Below are 21,740 nucleotides of genomic sequence, written 5' to 3'. Positions count from 1 at the left end.
ACATTAACCAAAATACTCCTTTTAAGAGCTTTTAAGAGCTCAATCTTATGTCTCAAAGATTATCTCCCACATTACTTCTCTTGATTGGAAAATGTGTTTTTTCTTGAATAACAACAAGTGCTCTATTTCTTCTCCCTTTAGCCTAAGTCAACACTTTCATTTCTGAAGCCAACAGTTCCTGAGTAACCAGGCCATCCTGCCATTAAACATGGATGCATATGCTTGACAAATTCTGAGTGCTTTTATTAGTCAGGGACAGCCTCTTTGACTAACAAGAAAAAGCGAGTATATCAATATATAGATTACAATACAATTCATCCTACCTACCATATGGCTTCCAAAATACTGGTGGAGGAAGGAAATCATTGTCCTCTCAGTTGGAGCTAACCTACAGCTTAATAATGCACCTGGCCCACTGATTAATATCCTTGATCTACCTACATCTATAAGCTGGAGAATTTCCTTCTAGTGGGCAGTTGTGATTGATACTCAGAGATCTCAAATATTTAAGGATTTATTTCTGAGTGCTTTGATAGTCCTGTGTTTTTTTCAGTCCTTCTAAACTCTAATAAGTTAATCCTCTTAACACTGATATGATAATCACCAAGTTTTTATACCGATATTGTTATGTAGAAAAACAGCATGTTCTGTATAGTCAAATTCATGAACAACTACAAATGATTTCTTTTTAAAGGAACACACAAAGGCTTTTGGCTCTTCAGTTTAAATGTAAATTGTCAAAAAATTGGAATTTACCATAGGGGACTGGTTGAACAACATTATGACCAATTGATATAATATAACATTCTGAATCCATTAAAAAGATATTGTAAAAGAATATGTATTGGCAGAATACACCATTTAGACAAAAAAAATCTTGCTGCAAAATAGTACAAAATAAACCATTTTGTTGGAGAAAATATACATAAAAAAATAGAAGGGCATACATCAAAATATTAAGAATATGTAAGGACAGAGATTACATGCAATCCTTTATTTTGTATTTCTGAATTTTCCAAGGCTCTGCACTGAATATTTATTATTTATATAGTTTTTTAAAAGTTTTTTTAAAAGGAAAATAGTTTCTAATGTAATTTTGCAAGTCATTTATTATACTATTTCACATCTATTATTAGTAAAGGTAACGGAACATCTTTCACCATAGAAGATTCCCAATTTAGTTTTAATATAAGAGAGGCAGTTTTTCCAGTTGCCTTTAAAAATAGCAAAAAGATTTACTGGGTCACTTCCATGTGCCTGGTTTTCTCACATATTCTATTAAAAGTGAAACACCAAGGATAGTCAGGGGGAAAAAAAGTGACCCACAATGTATCCACAGTAATATCATCTTTTAATTTTAAAAAGACTCACCACCACCACTGAACAAATAGTTCAATTCAACTAACTTTTATTGAGCATTTACTAAGGAGGGGGGGATTCTGATAAGAGGAAGTACGGTACACAAAGTCCAAAGTCAAGCCAAGATGGCACACAGGCTCAAGCAGCAAGGTCGTTTCTATGTCAAAGAGTGGAGTTCTATAGACTACCTGCATCAGAATCCTTTATGGCGTTGGTTAGAAATGCAGATTTCTGGGGCTACCAAACCTACTGACTCAGAGTCTCTGGAAGCAAGACTCGGGAATTAACAATTTAAAAGCACTCCAGATGATTGCTACATATGAAGTCCGAGAAACCCCAGTGTTGTGAAAGATCAAGCCAGGAGACAGAGTTAGAAAAAGATCAAGAGTCTTAAATACCAGGATAAGGAAAGAGTTAATTCTATAGTAGATAAATAGGGCAGTGGAGGAGAGGCTGGGGACCAGCCAGATGTTTTTTGTTTTTGTTTTTGTGTTTTAAACCTGGCCCTGCCTCTAGGGTAGGGTTAATGTTTTCTTTTTCTTTTTTTTAATGTTTTTTATTTTATTTATTCATTCATTCATTCATTCATTTAGAGAGAGAATGTGTGCACAAGCCGGGGAGGGGCAGAGAGAGAGGGACAGAGGATCCGAGGATCCGACATGAACCATGAGGTCATGACCTGAGCTGAAGTCAGCCACTTAACTGACTGAGCCACCCAGGCACCCCAACCAGCCAGAGGGTTTAAGCTGGAGAGCAGGATGGTAAGATCTATGTTTTAGGTCAATACTGGTCATTAAAGTCTGACTTGAAAAAGAGAACTGGAAGCACTGGAGAATTCAGGTAAGCAATCTATAATGATGCATTAAAACTGACCAAGGGAAGAATAAAATCATTCCTATCCTGGTGCCAAAAAGGGGGGGGTGAAAGAAGGAAGCTCATGAAGAATTACCGATGAATAAATAAGATGACTCGAATGCTGAAACATTAAAGCCAAAAATTACAGATACACAGAGGAAGATCTGGAGAAAATTTTCCAATGGTATTTTGACATTATCTAATTCATTCATTCATTCAATCATGGAGGTGTTACTTAATATGTATTAAACCCAAGTCCAGATGGTAGGTCAAAAAACATCAGAACCACTGAATTACACCTTTAAATGAATGAATTGTAATGTATATAAATGATATCTCAATAAAGTTGTTATTAAAACACAACAAGGGGCTCCTGGGTGGCTCAGCTGGTTAAGCATCCAACTCTGGATTTCTACTCAGGTCATTATTCTTACGGTTCATGGACCACGAAAGCTTGTTTGGAGGTTCTAGCAGGGGAGCACAGCTACTCGTATACCCATGACCAAAGAACGGTCCTCCTCTATCGGGGAAGGTCATCCTCTTCAAGCGAGCGCACAGCTTCAGGAGGGATGCACATGGAGTGGTGAGGGAGAAAGGGGACACCCGCCTAGCCAGCCAGATCAGCCAAATCAACACTGCCGATCAATGGGGTGACAGATGTCACAGCCAGATTGCCCCCACATCCTCTTATGGTTCATGGGATCAAGCCCATGGGGCTCTGTGCTGACAGCATGGAGCCTGCTTGGGATTGTCTCTCTCCCTCTCTCTCTCTCTGCCCCTCCCTTGCTTATGCTCTCTCTCTCTCTCTCAAAAGTAAATAAACTTAAAAAAAATAAATAAATAAAACAAAACAAAACAAATGTGATATTTCCCTTCCTTAAGGGGCTCAGAGAAGCACTGGGGAGATAAACATCTGCAATGCAGTGTTGTGTCAGGACAGACGTATAAGAACACAAAGGAACATCTTACACAAACTAGGATCTGAAAGACCTATCATGAATAAACAGTGGAGAAAGCCAAGCAAGGGGAATGCTGCAAAGCAGGAAGAGCTCCTGACTTCAAGTGAACACCTGAATGTCATGAGGGAAAATGAGATAGGAGGCAGGCCCACGGTGAAGGCAGATCAGGAAAAGCCCAGTATATTACAGCCTCACTACTCAAGTGCAGTCCTCAATCCAGCAGCAGTGGCGTCAGCTGGGAGTTGTTAGAAATAGAGTCTTGGGGCCCCATCACAGACCTACATCATAATCTCCATTTTAACAAGATTACTAGGTGATTTCAGATGTACACCAAAGTTTGGAAAGCACTGCACTAACATACTTATTCTCAAGACAATATCCTATAGGGAATCATGAAAGAATTTCAAGTCAGAGAGTACCATGATGATATCTTCATTATACAAAAACTTTGGGGGCGCCTGGGTGGCTCAGTAGGTTAAGCATCCGACTTCGGCTCAGGTCATGAGCTCACGGTTTATGAGTTCAAGCCCTGCGTCGGGCTCTGTGCTGACAACTCAGAGCCTGGAGCCTGCTTGGAATTCTGTGTCACCTTCTCTCTCTACCCTTCCCCTGCTCATGCTCTGTCTCTCTTTGTCTCAAAAATAAATAAAACATCAAAAAATGAAATAAAATAAAAATCACTCTGGTAGCAGAACAAAAACCAGAGTATAGGAGTTAGAGCAAGAATTGCTTAGGATACTTTTACAAGATACAAGAAAAAAATAATAAAGGGTCCAAACAAAGCATGGATAGCACCAGGAAATGGTAAGTGATTGGGGTGTGGGGTTAAAGGGGAATAAATCAAGACAATTTCTAAATTTTTGGTTTGAGTACATGGATAGATGTTGACGCCATTCACAAGAAATATAAATAGTAACAATTATAGTGGCTAACATTTTTCAAATAGGTACCAGGCATTATTCTAAGTGCTATGCATAAACTATGTCATTTAATCTTCTTAATAACTCTACGAAGTAGATATTACTATTACCCCATCCTACAGATGAGGAAGGAAGACACAAAGAAGTAGGGTAGAGTGGGATGAACAGGAAGGGGAGATGACGAGTTCAATTTTGAATATGCTAGGCTCCAAGTGCTTGTAAAGATGCCCATAGGCAATCATCACAGAGACCTAGGTTTGTAGGGAAAGCAAATAGGCTGGAAACAGATTTGCAAGTTGTCAACACAGGTTCATACCTAACTTTTCAGGAGCAGATCAGGCCACAGTGGGAGGGAGTTTAGGTTACAGACAGAGCCTGGGAGCACCAATATCTAGGGGGTAATAGGAGGTTGCTGAGGTTATGAAGAAGACAAAGCAGCCAGAAAAGAGAATAATAGCCACAACCAAAAGAGCAATAAAGCAGCCAACAGTTAAGTATGTTATTATGTATCAGTTACTATTCTAAACATTTTTTATATATTAAAAAATTTAGGGGGCACCTGGTGGCTCAGTCAGTTGAGCATCTGCCTCTTGATTTTAGCTCAGAACATGATCTCATGGCCATGAGATCAAGCCCGGCATCAGGCTGTATGCTAAGCATGGAACCTGCCAAAGATTCTTTCTCTCAACACTCTCTCTTACTCTCTCAAAGAAAAAAGAAAAAACTTAGTCATCATTAAAACCATATGAGGTAGGTGTTATTATCCTTATAATAAAAATGAGGAAATTGAGGCGCATGGAGGCTAAGTAGCTCATCAAGGTCACACAAAAAGTGAACAGAGAATCCAGGATTCCAACCACAATTCAAACTCTAAGTATAGGTCCATACCTTGACTGCTATGATATAGTGCCTCTCTTTCAGGCACTGGAAGAGGTAGAAGCCAAGGAAGGACACAGTTGTATCAAAGTCCTCAGAACAGTGTCTGTCCATAGTAAGACCTCAGTAAATATTAACCATGATTATTTGATAATTATACTGCCATGGAGTCATGCATTTATGCAAGCCACAGTTTTTAGAAGAAAACAAGTAACAACTAAAGAAGGTAAAAATCAAGGTTTTCATGGAGGAATAAAAGCGAAGAAATTTCCAACGACACTAAGGCTTCTGCTCAGTTTCCTATGGCTTCAATATCCACATTTCCAAACAATCAACTTTCAACCACACTTGTGGCTACCATTCCTTAAGCAGTGCTGCTGTACACAGCAATGACCCACTGGCCTCACAAACCCCAAAACACCTTCTGAGTGCTATAAAGATTCTGTTCTAGGATGCTATCTTTAATGCTGGGTGTATTTTGCTCCATTCTACTTGTGTTTTTGTTTTATTTTTTAGAGAGAGCAAGTGAGCTCAAGCAGGGGAGGGGCTGGGGGGGGGGGGGGGAGAGAGAGAGAGAGAGAGAGAGAGAGAGAGAGAGAGAGAGAGAGAGAGAATATCTTAAGTAGGCTCCACTCTCGGGCTCAATCCCATGCCTCTGGGATCATGACTTGGGCCACAATCAAGAGTTGGATGCTCAACTGACTGAGCCATCCAGGCACTTCCATTCTATTTGTTTTAAAGCAGGTGCTGAAGATCTCTCAGGTTCTTGAGTATCCACTGAAAACAAATAATTGTTCCAGACCACTCCAGACAAATAATTGTTCTAATCAGGAGGACATGTTGTCTATAATAAAATGGTAACATATTTTCAGGTAATTTACAAGTTAATATTATATTGTTTATACTCTTAGGACAAAAGCTTCATGGTTATTTTAATTCTTTCTAATTCAATAATTCTGTCTGGCCCAGATTCCCCCAAGATCAAAGAGAAACAATGAATAAGGGCAACAATGAGGAAAATGGTCAGAAAAAGCAAATAGTTTAGATTTCCAAAAGGTTAAGTTTTTGAAATAAATTTATGTATTTCAATCTAAGAGGATTTCTCAAAACACAATAAAGGCATTGGATGGCAAAAAGCATCTCACATAAGTGGGACATCTGGTCATCCTAGCCCTGAAGCAATGTACATAGAAAGTGCTATTTTTAAAATGAAATAAATGTGAATACACTACCCTGCATAAATGTAAATGATAACACTTATCAGGGAGACGTGGAATATAAAATTGACTAAAACTGACTAATTCAAAGATTTATGTACATAGATGCTCACCATAGTCCCTGTCTTATAATAGTGAAAAGGCCAAGCAGTAAATAAATTATGGTACATGCAGATGATGGAAAATTATGCAGTCACTAAAAACATTCTTAATGAATATTTAATCATAAAAAAATTTTCACAATACATATTACATTTAAAACATCATAATAACTACATTATGAATACAGATGAGGGGTGCCTGGGTGGCTAGGTCGGTTAAGCATCTGACTTCAGCTCAGGTCATGATCTTGTGGTTCGTGGGTTCAAGCCCCCAGTCAGGCTCTGTGCTGACAGCTCAGATCCTGGAGCCTACTTCAGATTTTGTCTCTCCCTCTCTCTGCCCCTCACTTGCTCATGCTCTCTCTCTCTCTCTCAAGAATAAACATTAAAAAATACATACATACATACATACATACATACATACATACATACAGATGAAAGAATTAAGGAAGCAAATTACTAATTGGCAATGATTATTTCTGGATGGTATTAGTTTATTTTTAATTTTCTTCCTTCATATGTTTTTGTATTTTCCAAATTGTTCATGATGTATCATTTCTATAAGCAAAAAAGAAACTACTGAAAAGTTATTTTTTAACAGTTTTTCCAATAAATCTCTGCTTCTGTTTTTAACTCTTTCCCACTTTTTCTTACCCTAGTTTAAGCCTTAAGGTCTAGGGCAGAGGTTCTCAAATGAGGGTAGTAGGGAGAGGAATTTGGCCCCCCCATGGGATATTTGGCAATGTCTGTAGATAATAAAGTTTGTTGTCACAACTGGGGGTGGGGGATGTTACTGGCTCTAGCAGATAAAGGTTAGGGATTTGGCTAAACATATGAATACACAGGGCAAGCCTGCAGAAAGGAAGGATTATCTAGCCTTCTATGACAATAGGGCAGAGGTTGAGAAATTTTGGTCTAAGATGAAAAAAATGAGTATAAACAGGAAGGGTGGGTGAAAATGCAATATTAGCTCTAGTGGCTAGCGGCTTTTCACTTCTATAAAAAGATATAGATATATACCTAAAGAGATAGATAATACCCATCTATTTATTCTGAATTGATAAATACTGAATCCACATTTTGACCCAAATTCCTTATTAAAATACACATCTCCTGATTTTATGAAACATCTCCAGGACTTCTGCTCCCAGCATGACCATGACACTTGTCAAATAAGAAGTAAGATTTTTCTCAGCTTGAACACATAGAGACCAATTCTGAATAAAGTTTTTAAAATACTGTTACAACAATGTTTTAAAGTAAGATGGTATCCTTAAAGAAATAGCTGGTCATCTTATTGTATATACTTCAGTAGGGCAAAATGAAAAACTAAGTTCTCACTAGTGCAGTCTAGACTAAAAACTAGTCTAACACAAAAGTGTTTAATTGTTTAAAACACATAGACACCCCCATACACAGAAAAAAACTTATGTAAACTCATGAGAAATTACTTTCTATTGTGATGTCAGGTTCAGAGAATGGTAACAAAGCAGAAGTACAAGGATTTGAGGAAATGAAGCACCCTCCACAATCTAATTAGTTACTGAATAACAATTTACTTCATAAGAATTTGTTTTATTCCCTTTTTGGGGAGTGTGTGTGTGTGTGTGTGTGTGTGTATGTATGTATGTATTTGATTATAACAAAGCACAAGAGAGCACTAGGATGAATAGATAAAACAAAGGAGTAGGGGGATCAAGATGACAGAGGACATCTGTCGACGTAGACAGATAACACTTGTAGGTGACAGAATGGAAGGCAAGAGAGCATAAAAAGAACATTGAAGATGCATACAGGATGATTTAGACAATCAAACGGGAATAATAAATTTTAGAATGTATTCATTGCTGAAAATGAGGGAAGAGATCATGTATTCAAGCAAAAAAAATGAAGAAAATGAGGGGAAATAAAATGCTGAGTAAATAGGGCAGAAAGAGATCAGAAGGAAAGGTGACATAGGGTTCATAACCCCCTAATTAAGACTGAATGAAAAATACTTTTCAAATCTTCAATCTCTGATAGGATTTCAGTAACATTTGCTTATATGGATTCTCCATGGCTCTTTTTTCTTTTTTTTTTAATTCAAATGATTCTCTAGGGAAAGATATACAATGTCTTCTGTCCATGCAAAATCCTCCCATTCTTCTGCTTAAAGACCAGAAGGGTAGGGGCAGAATTCAATCGCTTTGTCATTTTTGGTGACTTATTCATAGCAGACACTGACTATTCTTTATGATGGGCAACAGTTTTCAGCCACCAGATGTGAGCAGAGCTATTCATCATGAGATCTTATCCTCTGCCTGGCCTGAGATGAGCAGGACTTGACTACACATAGTATTTTTCCTCCACTGCCTACACAGCAGAGTGGAATGAGAGGGCACATGACCCCTAGCAAGGGCAACCAGGATTCTTCTATCAGACTCTCTTCCTCCAGGCCCAGAGCTGGAAGATCATGTGGTCGGCAGGTGCCACTGACCATCTTTTTCATCATGAAAAGAGCTGTCATGTGGATGAAACCAATGGTAGACAGCATAATCTGACATGAAAGTCAGTGACAGAGAGCCCAAGAGACCACATTCTAGCTTTGAATCCATGGACCTGGGTGTTCAGGTCATAGAAGCAAATAAAATCCTTTTTGGCTTTGAGTCATGTTTCTGTTACTTCCAACTAAAACAGCTCTGGCTGGTAAACTGTTTAACACTGTCAAAGAGATGTTTGTTAAGTCAGTATCTCAGAACTATGATGTATGAATTATCCAAACCCTTTTTATTTATCTACTACATACTAGCTGCCATCATAACTTGAGGTAATAAGTTTCATAAATGTAAACATAGTGTTTAAAGCAGAAATTCATTTTACAATGTTTATTTTTGAGAAAGAGAGAGACAGAATGAGAGCAGGGAGAGGCAGAGAGAGAGGAAGACACAGAATCCAAAGCAGGCTCCAGGCTACGAGGTGTCAGCACAGAGCTCAACATGGGACCCAAACCCACAAACCATGAGACCATGACCTGAGCCGAATTCGGATGCTTAACTGACTGTTACCCAGGCACCCCCAAGTAGAAATTCATTTTAAATAAAATATTTATTTATTTCAAGATCTAACAAGAATCCCTGAGATTTGAGGTTATAAAACTTCTATTATTCTTGATGTTAAATACTTCATCATTTTCCACCTTCACCTTTCTGAGTTAAGGAGTTCTGCCTTTCTAATCTACCTTCTTTCTTGCCATAATCATTTTACTTCTCCCATTCTGAAACTACTCTAGTTTCCGTGTGTTTTTACAAAGAAGTAGAAACCCCAAACATACACACAGGATTCCTGGCCAGGAAAATGCAAGTTTCTGTATGAGTGACTAAGGAGAAACAAAACTTGTCTTTTTAGTGCCCGGCCTCCCTCCAGTTCAGCACTGTGAACACAACAACATGTTCACAGCACAGCAGCACATCAGGCTAAAGGAGGTAGACAGATGGTCCTCATGAACACTTAGAAGTGGACAATGTACTTCTCCCTTGATTTCAACCAAGTTTGGAGTCTTTATTTTGAAGTCAAAACATAATCACACCATCCCCAAGTTCCACAACTGGCAAAAAGCCTCTGTGGTACAAGGAGCTGTTTAATACTAATGGCTACTGGTTTAGGAGACTTCCAGCTGAGGAGGGCTTAGAAAAGAAATGGAGAAGGTCCGAGGCATGAAGAAGCCAGGGATAAGTTTCTGCAGTTTAAAAATCTGTATCACCACAAACCCAGACTGACATTACAACCAAGGTAGATGGAACAGGACAACTGTTAAAAGGCAAAAGTGACCAACGGGCATTTTAGCACACTAAGGACCTAAGGACCCAAGGCATCAAAGGCAGACCCTATCAATAAAGGTAAAGGGGTAAGTGTGTGAAGGAAAAATTAAATAAATCACCTAAAATCCTTTTCGATCCACTCCCACCTCCCACTGTGAATGAAACTCCACAGAAGCGACACCTCAGTTCAGGCCTCTAGACTAAGTATCTCTCTATTGGTTGGGCTAACATGAAACCATAACATACATTTTGAAAACAAACAACTCTTCCTGCTGCCCCACTGGGCAAGCACAACTCCGGTAAATAGGAGTTCATTTAAAAAATTATCCTTTTAGCCACAAAGAATTAACTGGGGAAGAAAAGAAGCTTAGCACAAGGAACTTTTGAGGATGATGAAAATGTTCTGTATCTTGTTTGTGGTAGTGGTTACATGACAGAACATATCTGTCAAACTCACTAAACTGTACATTCAAAATGAGTGAATTTTATTACATATAAATTATACCTCACTAAAGTTGTTGGAAAGAGAGACAGAGAGGCAGGTGCTGGAAGGAAAGGAGAGGACAAACTCCCCAGGGAGACAAATGGACAAAGTCTGGGACGACTCTGTGGGAAGGAGACCTGTCAGTCGGGTGGAATGGGAGGAGTGGGGTTGCCTACATGATACTTTACCGAGGGCCAGGCCTTATTACATAGAAACTCCTGGCTAGGAGTCTCAACTTTTCACAAGACCTTATACTTCATTAGGAATTGCCTAAGTAGAAACGAATACATCAAACTCTATCCTCCAGTGGGCCATGTGCCCCTACATTCTCCCTATGGAGGCAAAATCCATTATAAAGTAAAAAACTAAGAAGCTACATTACCTTCGGAGACAGGATGTAAGGAAAGAGGGTTTGCCTGTCCTCTCCCACACTTTCTTATAGTGCACCTCCACCCTGCCCCAACCCTTTGGAGGTAATGGTTAAATCCCAGGAACCCCATTCATAGACCTTCCTCCAGTATTCCCCTACTTTGAACTGCTAAAAGCACCAGATTTGAAATGTTCATCTGGCAGTAGCAACTCTCATTAAAATGAGAACTCCTTTGTACTCTTTTAGCCACTGGGCAATACACCAAACTTTCACACTTCAAGAGACAGTAACAAATTTCAAGAGGAAATCATGAGCTTTCTGCTGTGCTCAAGCAGTCTGAAGAAGTATTTCTTAGTAGCTTACAGGTTACACACAGTCTGCAAAACTCCATGACATAATAGGAATTAATTTCCAGTTTCCAAATCTAGAGCTACTGGTGTTAACTTATGCTGTTCCCTCTCCTTCCCTTCCTGTACCTAATCCATCACAGAGACCTGCCTCTCAGCTTTGTCCTTTTCTCACATAACTTCTGCCTGTGCCTCAGTCTACCAGAGCTTCATCACTTCCTATTTTGTTTCCTACAATGTTTTTTTTGGTGGGTTTTTTATTTTTATTTATTTATTTATTTTTTTTTTTGGTTTCCCTGGCTCCCAGCTCTCCACTCTATTACTCATCCTGTTCAACATGCCTGGAAATGTGCTTACTTGTTTAACCACTTCTTTGTACCCTGCTCCATTCCTACAAGTGAACTAATCATCTCAAACTATCATTTAGAGTCTGTTTCCCTGCCATTAGAGACATCGGGAGAAAATATAGATGGAAGGGGCAGGACAGGATACTTGAGGAAATCGAATGTATTTGCTAAATCCTCTATCAGGCACATGATGAGACATGAGGTTTCTGTCCTGCTTTAAGATGCTGAAAGTAGTCTGAGAAATGTAATTTCAACACCCAAATATTAGAATTTCCAGGATTGATGGTAGGGAGAAAATGGCATAGAATATAAAACAGGAACTATCCCAGAAAAAAATCTAGGCCATGTGGCTTCAGTAGGTATGAAGAAATATAGTGGGAAAGGAAGATTACAGATATACAATCTATTGGCCTAAATTGTAGTTTCATCTAGGAAAGTTTATGTTGCTTCTCTAGTAGGGGCTTTAGTTTTTGTACTGTTACAAAACTCAGCATCCTGATACACAATGGGACTCCTAATTAAACGACTTCAGGTAATCTCGGGCATTCTAGGGCATTTATGGTGTTATCCATGATGTTTGGGAAGCTCATGTGAGGAGGACTACCATGACATTTTACTGCTGCTGGTGATCTATCCAGGCCTAATTAATAAACTCTGCTCCACAAATGCTGAATCCTTCGAAGTTACTGAAAGCATCTATGGGTGACATTATGATTCAAATATCCACTGGCAAGTCAAGACTAGCAAATATTTTCAAAATCAGAAAGCAATGAGATATCATAGCCACCTTTAATTCTTTTGGGAACAAGACAGGTGGATCTAAACACAAACTGACCCACGACTGTGATTATACTAAATATCCCTGAATTATATTATTTTTTTGAGAGAGAGTACACACACACAAACACACAAGAGGGGCAGAGGGAGAAGGAGAGAGAGAATTTTAATCAGGCTCCACAGAGCGTGATGCAGGGCTCCATCCCATGACCCTGAAATTATGACCTGAGCAGAAATCAAGAGTCGGATGCTCAACCGACTGAGCCACCAGGCGGCCCCTGAATTGTAAACTTTATTTTTTTTTAATGTTTATTTATTTATTTTGAGAGAGAGAACGTGAAAGCTTTTTGGTTTTTGGGTTTTTTTTAATGTTTACTTATTTAAGAAATGTACACTTTAGGGGCACCTGGGTGGCTCAGTCAGTTAAGCATCCGGCTTCAGCTCAGGTCATGATCTCACCATTTGTGAGTTCGAACCCCACGTGGGTTCTGTGCTGACAGCTCAGAACCTGGCACCTGCTTTGGATTCTGTATCTGCCTCTCTCTTGGCCCCTCCCCTGCTCGCTTACTCTCTCAAAAAATAAATAAACATTAAAAAAATTTAAAAAAAAGAATCGTACACTTTAAATTGGGAGTTGCATGGTATGTAAATTATATCTCAATAAAGCCTTTATTTTAAAAACCAACAAACAGGGGTGCCTGGGTGGCTCAGTCAGTTAAGCATCTGACTCTTGATTTTGGCTCAGGTCATGATCTCATGGGTTGTGGGCTGGAGCCCTGAGTCGGGCTCTGTGCTGCCAGCGAAGCCTGCTTGGGATTCTCTCTCCTTCTCTCTCTCTCTCTGCCCCTGCCCCTGTGCTTTCTCTTTCTCTCTCTCTCTCTCTCTCTCTCTCTCTCTCTCTCTCTCAGAATAAACTTAAAAATAAAATAAAATAAAATAAAAACATTTTAACCAAAATGTTAGTTTCCAGAAATGTTATATCCTGGGAATCTAGCTATTGTCCTTAAAATGTTAATGCTGCTGGAAAAATTTACAAAATGGAAGCCCTGATAACTTACTATGAGAAAACCATTATCATTTTAGCTACAAAGAATAAACTGAATGATCTCTTGCCTTTCACTGTTATGCGAGCTGATATGTATCACATATCAAAATCTGCCTTTAAACTCTGAATGACATTTTTTAAAAGGGCACTTTTCAGATTTAACCACTACGTTGAATACCATAATTATGGCATGTCACTAATACATCTTTCCTTATAATCTACTCCAGAACTTCCTTCCCTATAATCCTCTGTGAGGGAAAAATCCTTGTGTTTATCCATTGATTTAACCTCTAATGATTTCCCTCTTCCTCTAATAATCACTACCCAAGCTTCTATCTCTAGAATCATCCAACCTTCCCCACGTCCCAACCCATTCCCTAATTTCTACTAATAAATACCACACCAGCTGTCTCCCTGCTATGGAGGTAACAACAGGTTATTTATGCTCCTGGATATTCAAAGTAGGTCAAGAATATAGGAAACAGACTGTGAGCCCTGTGCGGGAAAGGGCTGTGTCTTGTTCGTTGTTAGAACCTCTCAATATTAAATAAAGTACCTGGCACCCAAGAGGTGCTCAATAAATATTCTGGCCCACCATTAAGCTAAGCCCCATTCACAAAAAGAATTAGCCAACAAATAGCCAAGTGAGGAGATTATACTTAGGCATAAATGTATTTAGAAGGCAATTTAAGCTCAACTCACTTTTGATGTCTAAACCAGTCTGTCTTTACAATGCCTAAAAGCCAAATTTTAACAGTGTGTGATGAAGCTATGACCAAAACTCAAATCTTTGCAATTTAAAAATCACAGTATTTAAAAACTTTTTTTTTTCTTCAAAATTATCTTGGGAGAAAAAAAGCTGATTTAACACCAAGAGCAATTTATTATCCAGTCTCTAGTTAAGCAGCCCACAATTAGGCAGCTCACTGATGGACTCCTCACCACAGTGAAGAGTAGAGGGCTATACAAAGGAACTAAGGAATGTTTACAGACCTGTATCTCTTCATGGCACTTCTCAGTACCTACCCTCATATGTTCATTATGAGGAATAAACGAGTTATTTGTAAAGCACTTAGAGCAGTACCTGGCACATAGTTAGCACTGGATCAATGTTTATTAATAAAGTAACAGAATCAGTTCCTAATTGCATTCATTCATACATTAGAGGCCTACAATGCCTAAGAAAATTACCAGGTTTAGAGAGAAGTTCCTACTGTGAAGTCTTTAAATGTATGGCTGGGAAAAAAAGGGGGACCTAAAGAGTGTTTCAAGCAAACTCCTCATTTCATGGTTGAAGAAATTAATCATATACCTCATATTTGTTGAGAAATTCACAGGCTGCAAAAGCTTTCCCATCTATTACTAGGTCTGATCTCACAACAGCCTTGTAAGAGATGTCGGGCAGGTGTAATTAACTCCATTTACAGATATGAGACAACCAAACAAAAGAAGTTAAGTGACTTGCCCAAGGTCACACCGTAAGTGAAATGGCCTGGGCCAGAATCCAGGTCTCTTGATGGTGGGTTCAGACTTCTTCTATAACATGCTGCAACTTGGGTCCTGGGTTTACTTTGCATCACATTTGGAAGCAATGATTCTAAGATCCTAAATGGAGATTCTGCCACAAACGTGAACTTGAAAAGTTAAGGCAATTCTGTTAACTGGAATTAAGGGTAATTAACAGTTAGCAAAACACCTACGTACACTGGAGTTATAGTATAAAATGCCATGACTACCTACATACATTCACAAAGCACCACACCGCCCAAGACAAATTTTCATAAGTGTTCAAAGGGGCAGTTTTCCAAAATATGCCATTCATAGATTACCAGACCCGGAGAATACTGATGTCAGTGTAAGAAAGAAAAGGCTGCCACTTTCCTTAAGGCTCGCCCCAGAGGATGGTGAAGCCATGGAGCATAACAAGGCTCTAAGGGATTCACGTAGGTAGCAAACTCCCAGGGACAAATGAGAGCCGAGCATCCGAGCCCATGAATCATCTCGCATTTATCCGGCTGCATCTTCAAGGGCTCACCACCCCCAGGGAAGCAATGTGAAACCCGGCTTCAGGGGTGAAAAATCGACTGGCGACCGTGTTTGCAGGACTCCAAATAATCTCACAGAACAGCTGGCTGGCGGTAGAAGTGGCACCGCATACCAACACAAGACGTTATTTTAAGCGCCTGTCCCCAAGGGAGGGACCATCTGATCCACCCGATCAAGCATCTCCCGCAACCAGGCGTTTTCCGAAACCAAACCGGCGGGCAGGGCAATCCTGGCGGCGGCCCCCCCTTTCCAATCAGAAACCCGCTGAGCACCCAGCCCAGGAAGCGTGGCAGAGGCCAGAGAGACCCCCAAGGCAGGCCTGCGCCCCGAGCGCCCGAAAGAGGAAGGCGCCTCTGCGGCAGGCGGGCCGGGCCGGGGGTTTTGAAATGATCGGGAAGGGGTGGTGCAGCCGCGCCGGCCCCCGCGCCCCCGCCCCTCCCTAGCCCCACAGCGGGCGGTGCCGGGCCGCGCGGCCCCCTCCCCGCGGCGCCTCACCTTTGTGTAGAGCTCGGACGCTGCCATGGCGGGGCCCCGCGGCGCCGACGCCCCCCGCCTGAGCGGAGGCCGCACCTCGCCTGGGCGGCCGCCCGCGCCAACTAGGAAGCGCCCAGGCAGCCGCCGGCTGCGCGCGGGGCAGGGCCGGGCGGGGCGGGCAGCGGCGGGCGGGGCGGGGCGGGGCGCCTCAGGCGCGGGCGGCCCGCGGAGACCTCGCCATCACTCCCGGGCTCGCCACGAGCAGGCGCGAGCGCTCCGCGTGCCCGGGGTCCTCGGGGTCGCAGCCGCAGCCCCCTGGGCGGCCGGTGATGCTGCCGCCGCCGCCGCCGCCGCCGCCGCCGCCCTGTGCATTGTGGGAGCGGGAGGAGGCTGCGCTCCGGCGCTGCCACAGCGGCTGCTCAGGGCTCTCTCCGGCTCACGCTGCCTCCCCTCGGCTGCCGGCTCCGAGCATCCTTGCCCTGCTAGCCAGCGCCGCCGAGGCCCGGAAGCCCGCCCCGGCCACTCTTTCCCGGCACACCTGCCCCGGGGGCGCGTGGCACCCCGGACGTCCCTTCTCCCCTACAGCGAGCCCTGGGCGGTGCAGAATGGCCCAGCCACCGAGAGGGGCGGCGATAGCTGGTGTCACTGCGTGTGTCCAGGTAAACGACTAGGAGTCTCCAGATGCTTTTCCTATCCTTCCAGTCAATTTTAGAGAAACGATTTGGGAGGAGGCTTCTTCGAAGTCCACAGAACAACCTAGAACTCACAGAAGATCCTGTTAGGAGCAGCGAACTGGGAGCTGGACAGTGAGGACCAGTAATCTGGGATAGATGATCACCAAAATCACCCTAACACTTGGGCATCAGCCCGGGCATCGTTTCTTGAAACAAGATGCCCCCAGGGGGGCAGCCCAGGTGCCTACCTCTGCTAAGTCTATGTGTTTGCCAAGGTGCCACTGCCTTTCCGACCCAGTCCTGTTGCCCCTGGTGATTATCCGTTCCATGGTGCCACCAGAAGCTATCCGGATGCCACCTGAAGACTGCAGGGGCTTTTGTACAAAGTCCATACTGCAAATTAACTCTGTATCAAAAGGTCAAAGGAGTCTCAGGAATGCCATTCAATCTGCTCACTGTTATTCTTGCACATCAAGCCCAAGAATGTGGTCTTTCCCCACCCCCAACCCCCTGTGCCCATACTGTCTTCACCTTCTACCTGCTCTGTACCCCCACTTTCACTCCTGGCTGACTAATCTCCATATTTTTTTAATCCAAGCCTCTTATCATTCTCATTTTATTTCTTTGAATTCTGAAATGCCTGTCCTGGCAATCTGAGATGGGTTCTATCAAGACCATGTCTCAAGGCTGGCCCCAGTGTGTATCCAGCATGTGTATGTGAAGGAAGACCATTGATATGTGGGGGGAGGGCTTAGGGCCAGTCCTCACTCCCTGGAATTCAAGCTTGTCTTTCCCTTACTCACTGTTCACAATCCCCTCAGAGATGCCATAGGTAATGGCTACAGAATCCAAAGACCCACAGAATTCTCTGTTCCTTCCAATTTTAAAATCACATCTCTTTCATGTTTTGGGGTCCCACCCTTTGTTTGTCCAGACACAAAAAGGGAAAATGTGTAGCTATGACCAGTACAACAGGAAGGGCACTGGATTGAGATTTAGGAGGCTTGAATTCTACCTCTTATAAATTCTTCATGCCTTGTGTAAGGTGGTAACCACTCTGTTTCCTCATCCTCGGATAATACTTACCTCTCAGGACTGTTGAGAAATGTTGATGAAGGAGTTTACGGCATACACCCCAGGGTATGCTGCTTTGGCATACCAACTATTTTGAGTTCAGAGCGCTTGAAAAACAGCAAATACAAGAAAAACATTCTTTTTCTTAAAAGAAGGACATGAAATTCCTATAGGAAAGATGTCCTCCCTATACCAGAAGGAAAGTAACATTCTTATCATCAAGGAGAAGCTGAGACCAAGAGAATTCTGCACCAACAAACCTTTGTTAAAGTAATTCTTACCTACCATTCGCCTCCCCACAGAGTTTAGTCACTTTTCCACAATTGCTTCTCTTTGTTCAACCTACCGTAAAAGCAAATAGGTTTTGCCATTTCTTTGGGTCAATGCTCCTGTGTCACAGAAAACAACATAAATACATATGTCACTTCTCCTCTTAATCGGTCTTTATCAGTTTAATTTTTATACACAGCTAGGGACTCCAAAAGGGTTGAGGAAAACTTTTTCTTCCCCTATATTGAGAAAAAGCTTTAAAAAGGGTCTCATAGATGAGACTTTTTTTTTTTTTGACAGAGAGACAAAAAACTAGAATTATTGTCTTCTAATTCCTAAACACGTGCATTCAACCACCCAAATTTTGGGGGCCACAGTAAGAGAAAGGTAGTAGAGATGAGGAAGAGGAGAAGGATTCTCTACCCTTGACTTGACTTTACCTCATTCAGAAAAAGAGTAGGCTTAAAAGCCAAAAGAAGCAACAAGGAAACCCAGATGGCTGACCTCCCTTACTTTAATCACATATATTCACAGTTCCAAGCACTTTGTCATTAGTGAAGTATGGAAACTAGCAATAGTTACAACTTTCCAGGATTTAGGATTCCTCCCTCCCAAAGAGTTGCCAGATGTCATTGTATATTTGAAGTTAATGAAGTTCTCAATTATCACTTTATAATTGGGAACATTTTCATGTAGTTTGTCTCAAATACAAACAATGCCCAAGTTAATGTGAAAAATCCCTCTCTTCCAAAACATTTGTATCACTTTTTGCAACAAATATTGAGAGCTATTATGTGCCAGACACTGTTTTACATGTTCACTTGTGAGTGAACAACACAGATAAAATCTCTGACCTCAAGGAGCTTATATTCTAATCAGGGAGACAATGATAAAGGTAGAAGGGAAAGACAACAAGTATTCATTTGCTGAGATTGCACTAATAAAGCACCACAAATAGCATGGCTTAAACTGTAATGTGCTGTATGATCTGGAGGCTAGAAGTCTTCGATCTAAGTGTTGGCAGAGTTGGTTCCTTCCAGAAGCTGGGAGAGAGACTGTTCCAGGCCTCTCTCCTATATCCCAGTGGTTTGCTTACAGTCTTTGACATTCATTGGATTCTGCTGCTCACCCCAATCTCAGTCTTCATTTTTACATGGCATTCTCCCCGTGTGCATGTGTGTCTGTGTTTAAATTTCACATTTTTATAAGGCCACAGTCATGTTGGATTAGGGCCCAGCCTAATGACCTCATCTTAACATGATCATTTACAAAGACCCTATTTCCAATAAGGTCTCATTCACAAGGACTAGGAGTAGAAAGGACTTAAGCATCTTTTAGAGGTGGGGAGGGGACACACAATTCAACCCATAGCTGTGTACAATGAAGAAAAACTAAACAGAAAACAGAATGTGGGAGGCTAGCACTTTAGTACGGTGGTCATTGCTTTATTCAAATTGAAAAAAATAATTTGATGGAGGGCCTATTATGTGCCAGCACTTAAAATAATAAAGACAGAAATTAATGAAATATGGCATTTGACCTGGGGGAGCTCACTATAATGAGTAGCTGGGGAAGGGGCAGTTCATGCTGCATGATCATAGAAAATAGTAATTCTAGGGGTGCCTGGGTGGTTCAGTCGGTTAAGCATCTGATTCCTAGTTTGGGTTCAGGTCATGATCTCATAGTTCGTGAGTTTGAGCTCCACATCGGGCTCTACACTGGTGGCGCAAAGCCTCCTTGGGATTCTGTCTCTTTCTGCCACTCCCCTGATCAAGCACTCTCTCTCTCAAACAAAATAAATACATTTTTTAAAAAAGTAGTAATTCTGATTCTATAAGACTAGCCTATTCTAGAAGCAGAGGCAAAACACTGTGTTACTGGTTAATTAGTTGGCATTTATATATCCTAATATTTAGTGTTTCAGAGGACTAGACCCTAGGGCACGGGTGACATTTGAATGGGTGGGAAAGAACCCCAAATAGTTCACTGGAAGATCCAAATAATGATATGTATGAGAGGTCTTTTATTATCAAAGTATATATAAAAGAATAGTATAAGGGAACTAGGCTATGAAGCAAAGCCAAAATTAAGAATAGAGTAAGACCTAGAAGACTTTTGAAAGATGGAAGGCAGGGGACGCCTGGGTGGCTCAGTCGGTTGGGCACCCGACTTCGGCTCAGGTCACGATCTCGCGATCCGTGATTTCGAGCCCCGCGTCGGGCTCTGTGCTGACTGCTCAGAGCCTGGAGCCTGTTTCACATTCTGTGTCTCCCTCTCTCTCTGACCCTCCCCCGTTCATGCTCTGTCTCTCTCTGTCTCAAAAATAAATAAACCTCAAAAAAAAAAAAAAATTAAAAAAAAAAAAAAAAGAAAGAAAGATGGTAAGGCAGGCATCAGGAACTACTAGCTCCCCACCCCTTCACTTCTCCAACCCTAGCCAGTTTTTCTAGCTCCCTCCCACCTGAATTTAGGCCTAGGCACACTTTAAGACTCCCAAGGCAAGGAGGATTAAAAGTATAGTACTTAACTCAAAAGGTGCAATTATTTTTAGTCTCAGTACCTATTATTCTAATTCTAGATTCTAATCTTCTGTGTCCTAAAATATCTGTGTGATCTCTGGCCCTTTGTTCCCAGTGTTCTCCCTGTACCCTGACCACCAGCTATTTGACTAGCCTCTGCATCTCTATGCCTGGTTCTTTGGTACCAGATTCCCCCATCAGTTGATGTTCTGGATCTTGAAATGCTTTCTACTCATATCCATAGCATTCACCTGCTTTATACTACCCTGATCTTCGTGGATTACTTGATTTTAAGTACACCTACTTTCCATGTGGTAGTGATGGAAGCTCCTCAGTAGTCAAAATGACTTAGATTAAAATGACCTTGATTCTAGTCCTAGTACTAATGTGGGACTAAGCCACCTAGCCCATGTGAGCCTTCTTTTGTTTTGTTCTTTAAATACACTTCTTAAAAGTTTATTTATTTTTGAAGGGGGGTGGAGAGACAGAGAGAGAGAGAACACTAGGCAGGGGAGGGACAGAAACAAGGAGAGAATCCCAAGCAGGCTCTGAGAGGTTAGCCCAAAGCCCGATGCAGGGCTCCAACTCACAAAACACGAGGTCATGACCTGAGTCAAAGTCAGATGCTTAACCAACTGAGCCACCCAGGTGCCTTAAATAAACTTTTAATTTATGTTTTATATTTTTAGAAAAAATTAACAAGATAATACAAAGTTGTCATACACCTGGGCAATGAATTGAATGTTTATACCTCTGCCACCCTCCCATCCCTACCCCTGCCTAATTCATATATTGAAATCCTACCCCCCAAGGTGATGGTAGTAGGAGGTGTGGGCTTTGGAAGGTGATTAGGTAATAAGGGTGGAGACTTCATGAATGGCATTAGTGCCCTTATAAAAGAGACCCCAGAAAGATCCCTCACCCCTTCTACCATGTGAAGATACTGTGTCACCAGACACCAAGGTGTCAGCACCTTGATCTTGGGCTTCCCAGCCTCCAGAATCGTGAGAAATTTCTGTTGTTAAGCCATCCAGTCTATGGTATTTTGTTATAGTAGCTTGAATAGATTAAGAGACCCTGCAACCATTTTACCTTATTATTATCTTAGTATAGTATATTTGTTACAATCAATGAATTAATACTGGCATATTATCATTAATTAAAGTCCACACTTTATTCAAATTTCCTTAGTTTTTACCTCATTTCCTTTTCTGTTCCAGGATCCTAGA

The 21,740-nt window shown here is 41.5% G+C and overlaps 1 protein-coding gene across 13 annotated transcripts in view; it reads right to left on the bottom strand.

Annotated features, from left to right (window-relative positions):
* The window catches only part of MYO5A (myosin VA), a 195,604-nt gene extending 179,268 nt beyond the window's left edge, over nt 1-16,336 (bottom strand). For 5 of the 13 annotated variants that reach the window (XM_043555397.1, XM_043555399.1, XM_043555403.1 and 2 more), the window contains exon 1: nt 15,996-16,145. In XM_043555397.1, the coding sequence (XP_043411332.1) occupies nt 15,996-16,022 (27 nt within the window). In that variant the 5' untranslated portion in view covers nt 16,023-16,145. Of the gene's footprint in view, nt 1-15,995 lie in introns of all 13 variants that reach the window. The other 8 variants (XM_043555398.1, XM_043555402.1, XM_043555404.1 and 5 more) reach the window with 3 other exon arrangements.
* Nucleotides 16,337-21,740: the final 5,404 nt, after the last annotated feature.

Source organism: Prionailurus bengalensis, chromosome B3 (assembly GCF_016509475.1).
Source record: "Prionailurus bengalensis isolate Pbe53 chromosome B3, Fcat_Pben_1.1_paternal_pri, whole genome shotgun sequence".
NCBI classification, from domain to species: Eukaryota; Metazoa; Chordata; class Mammalia; order Carnivora; family Felidae; genus Prionailurus; species Prionailurus bengalensis.
This window is presented reverse-complemented; position numbering and strand designations above follow the sequence as displayed.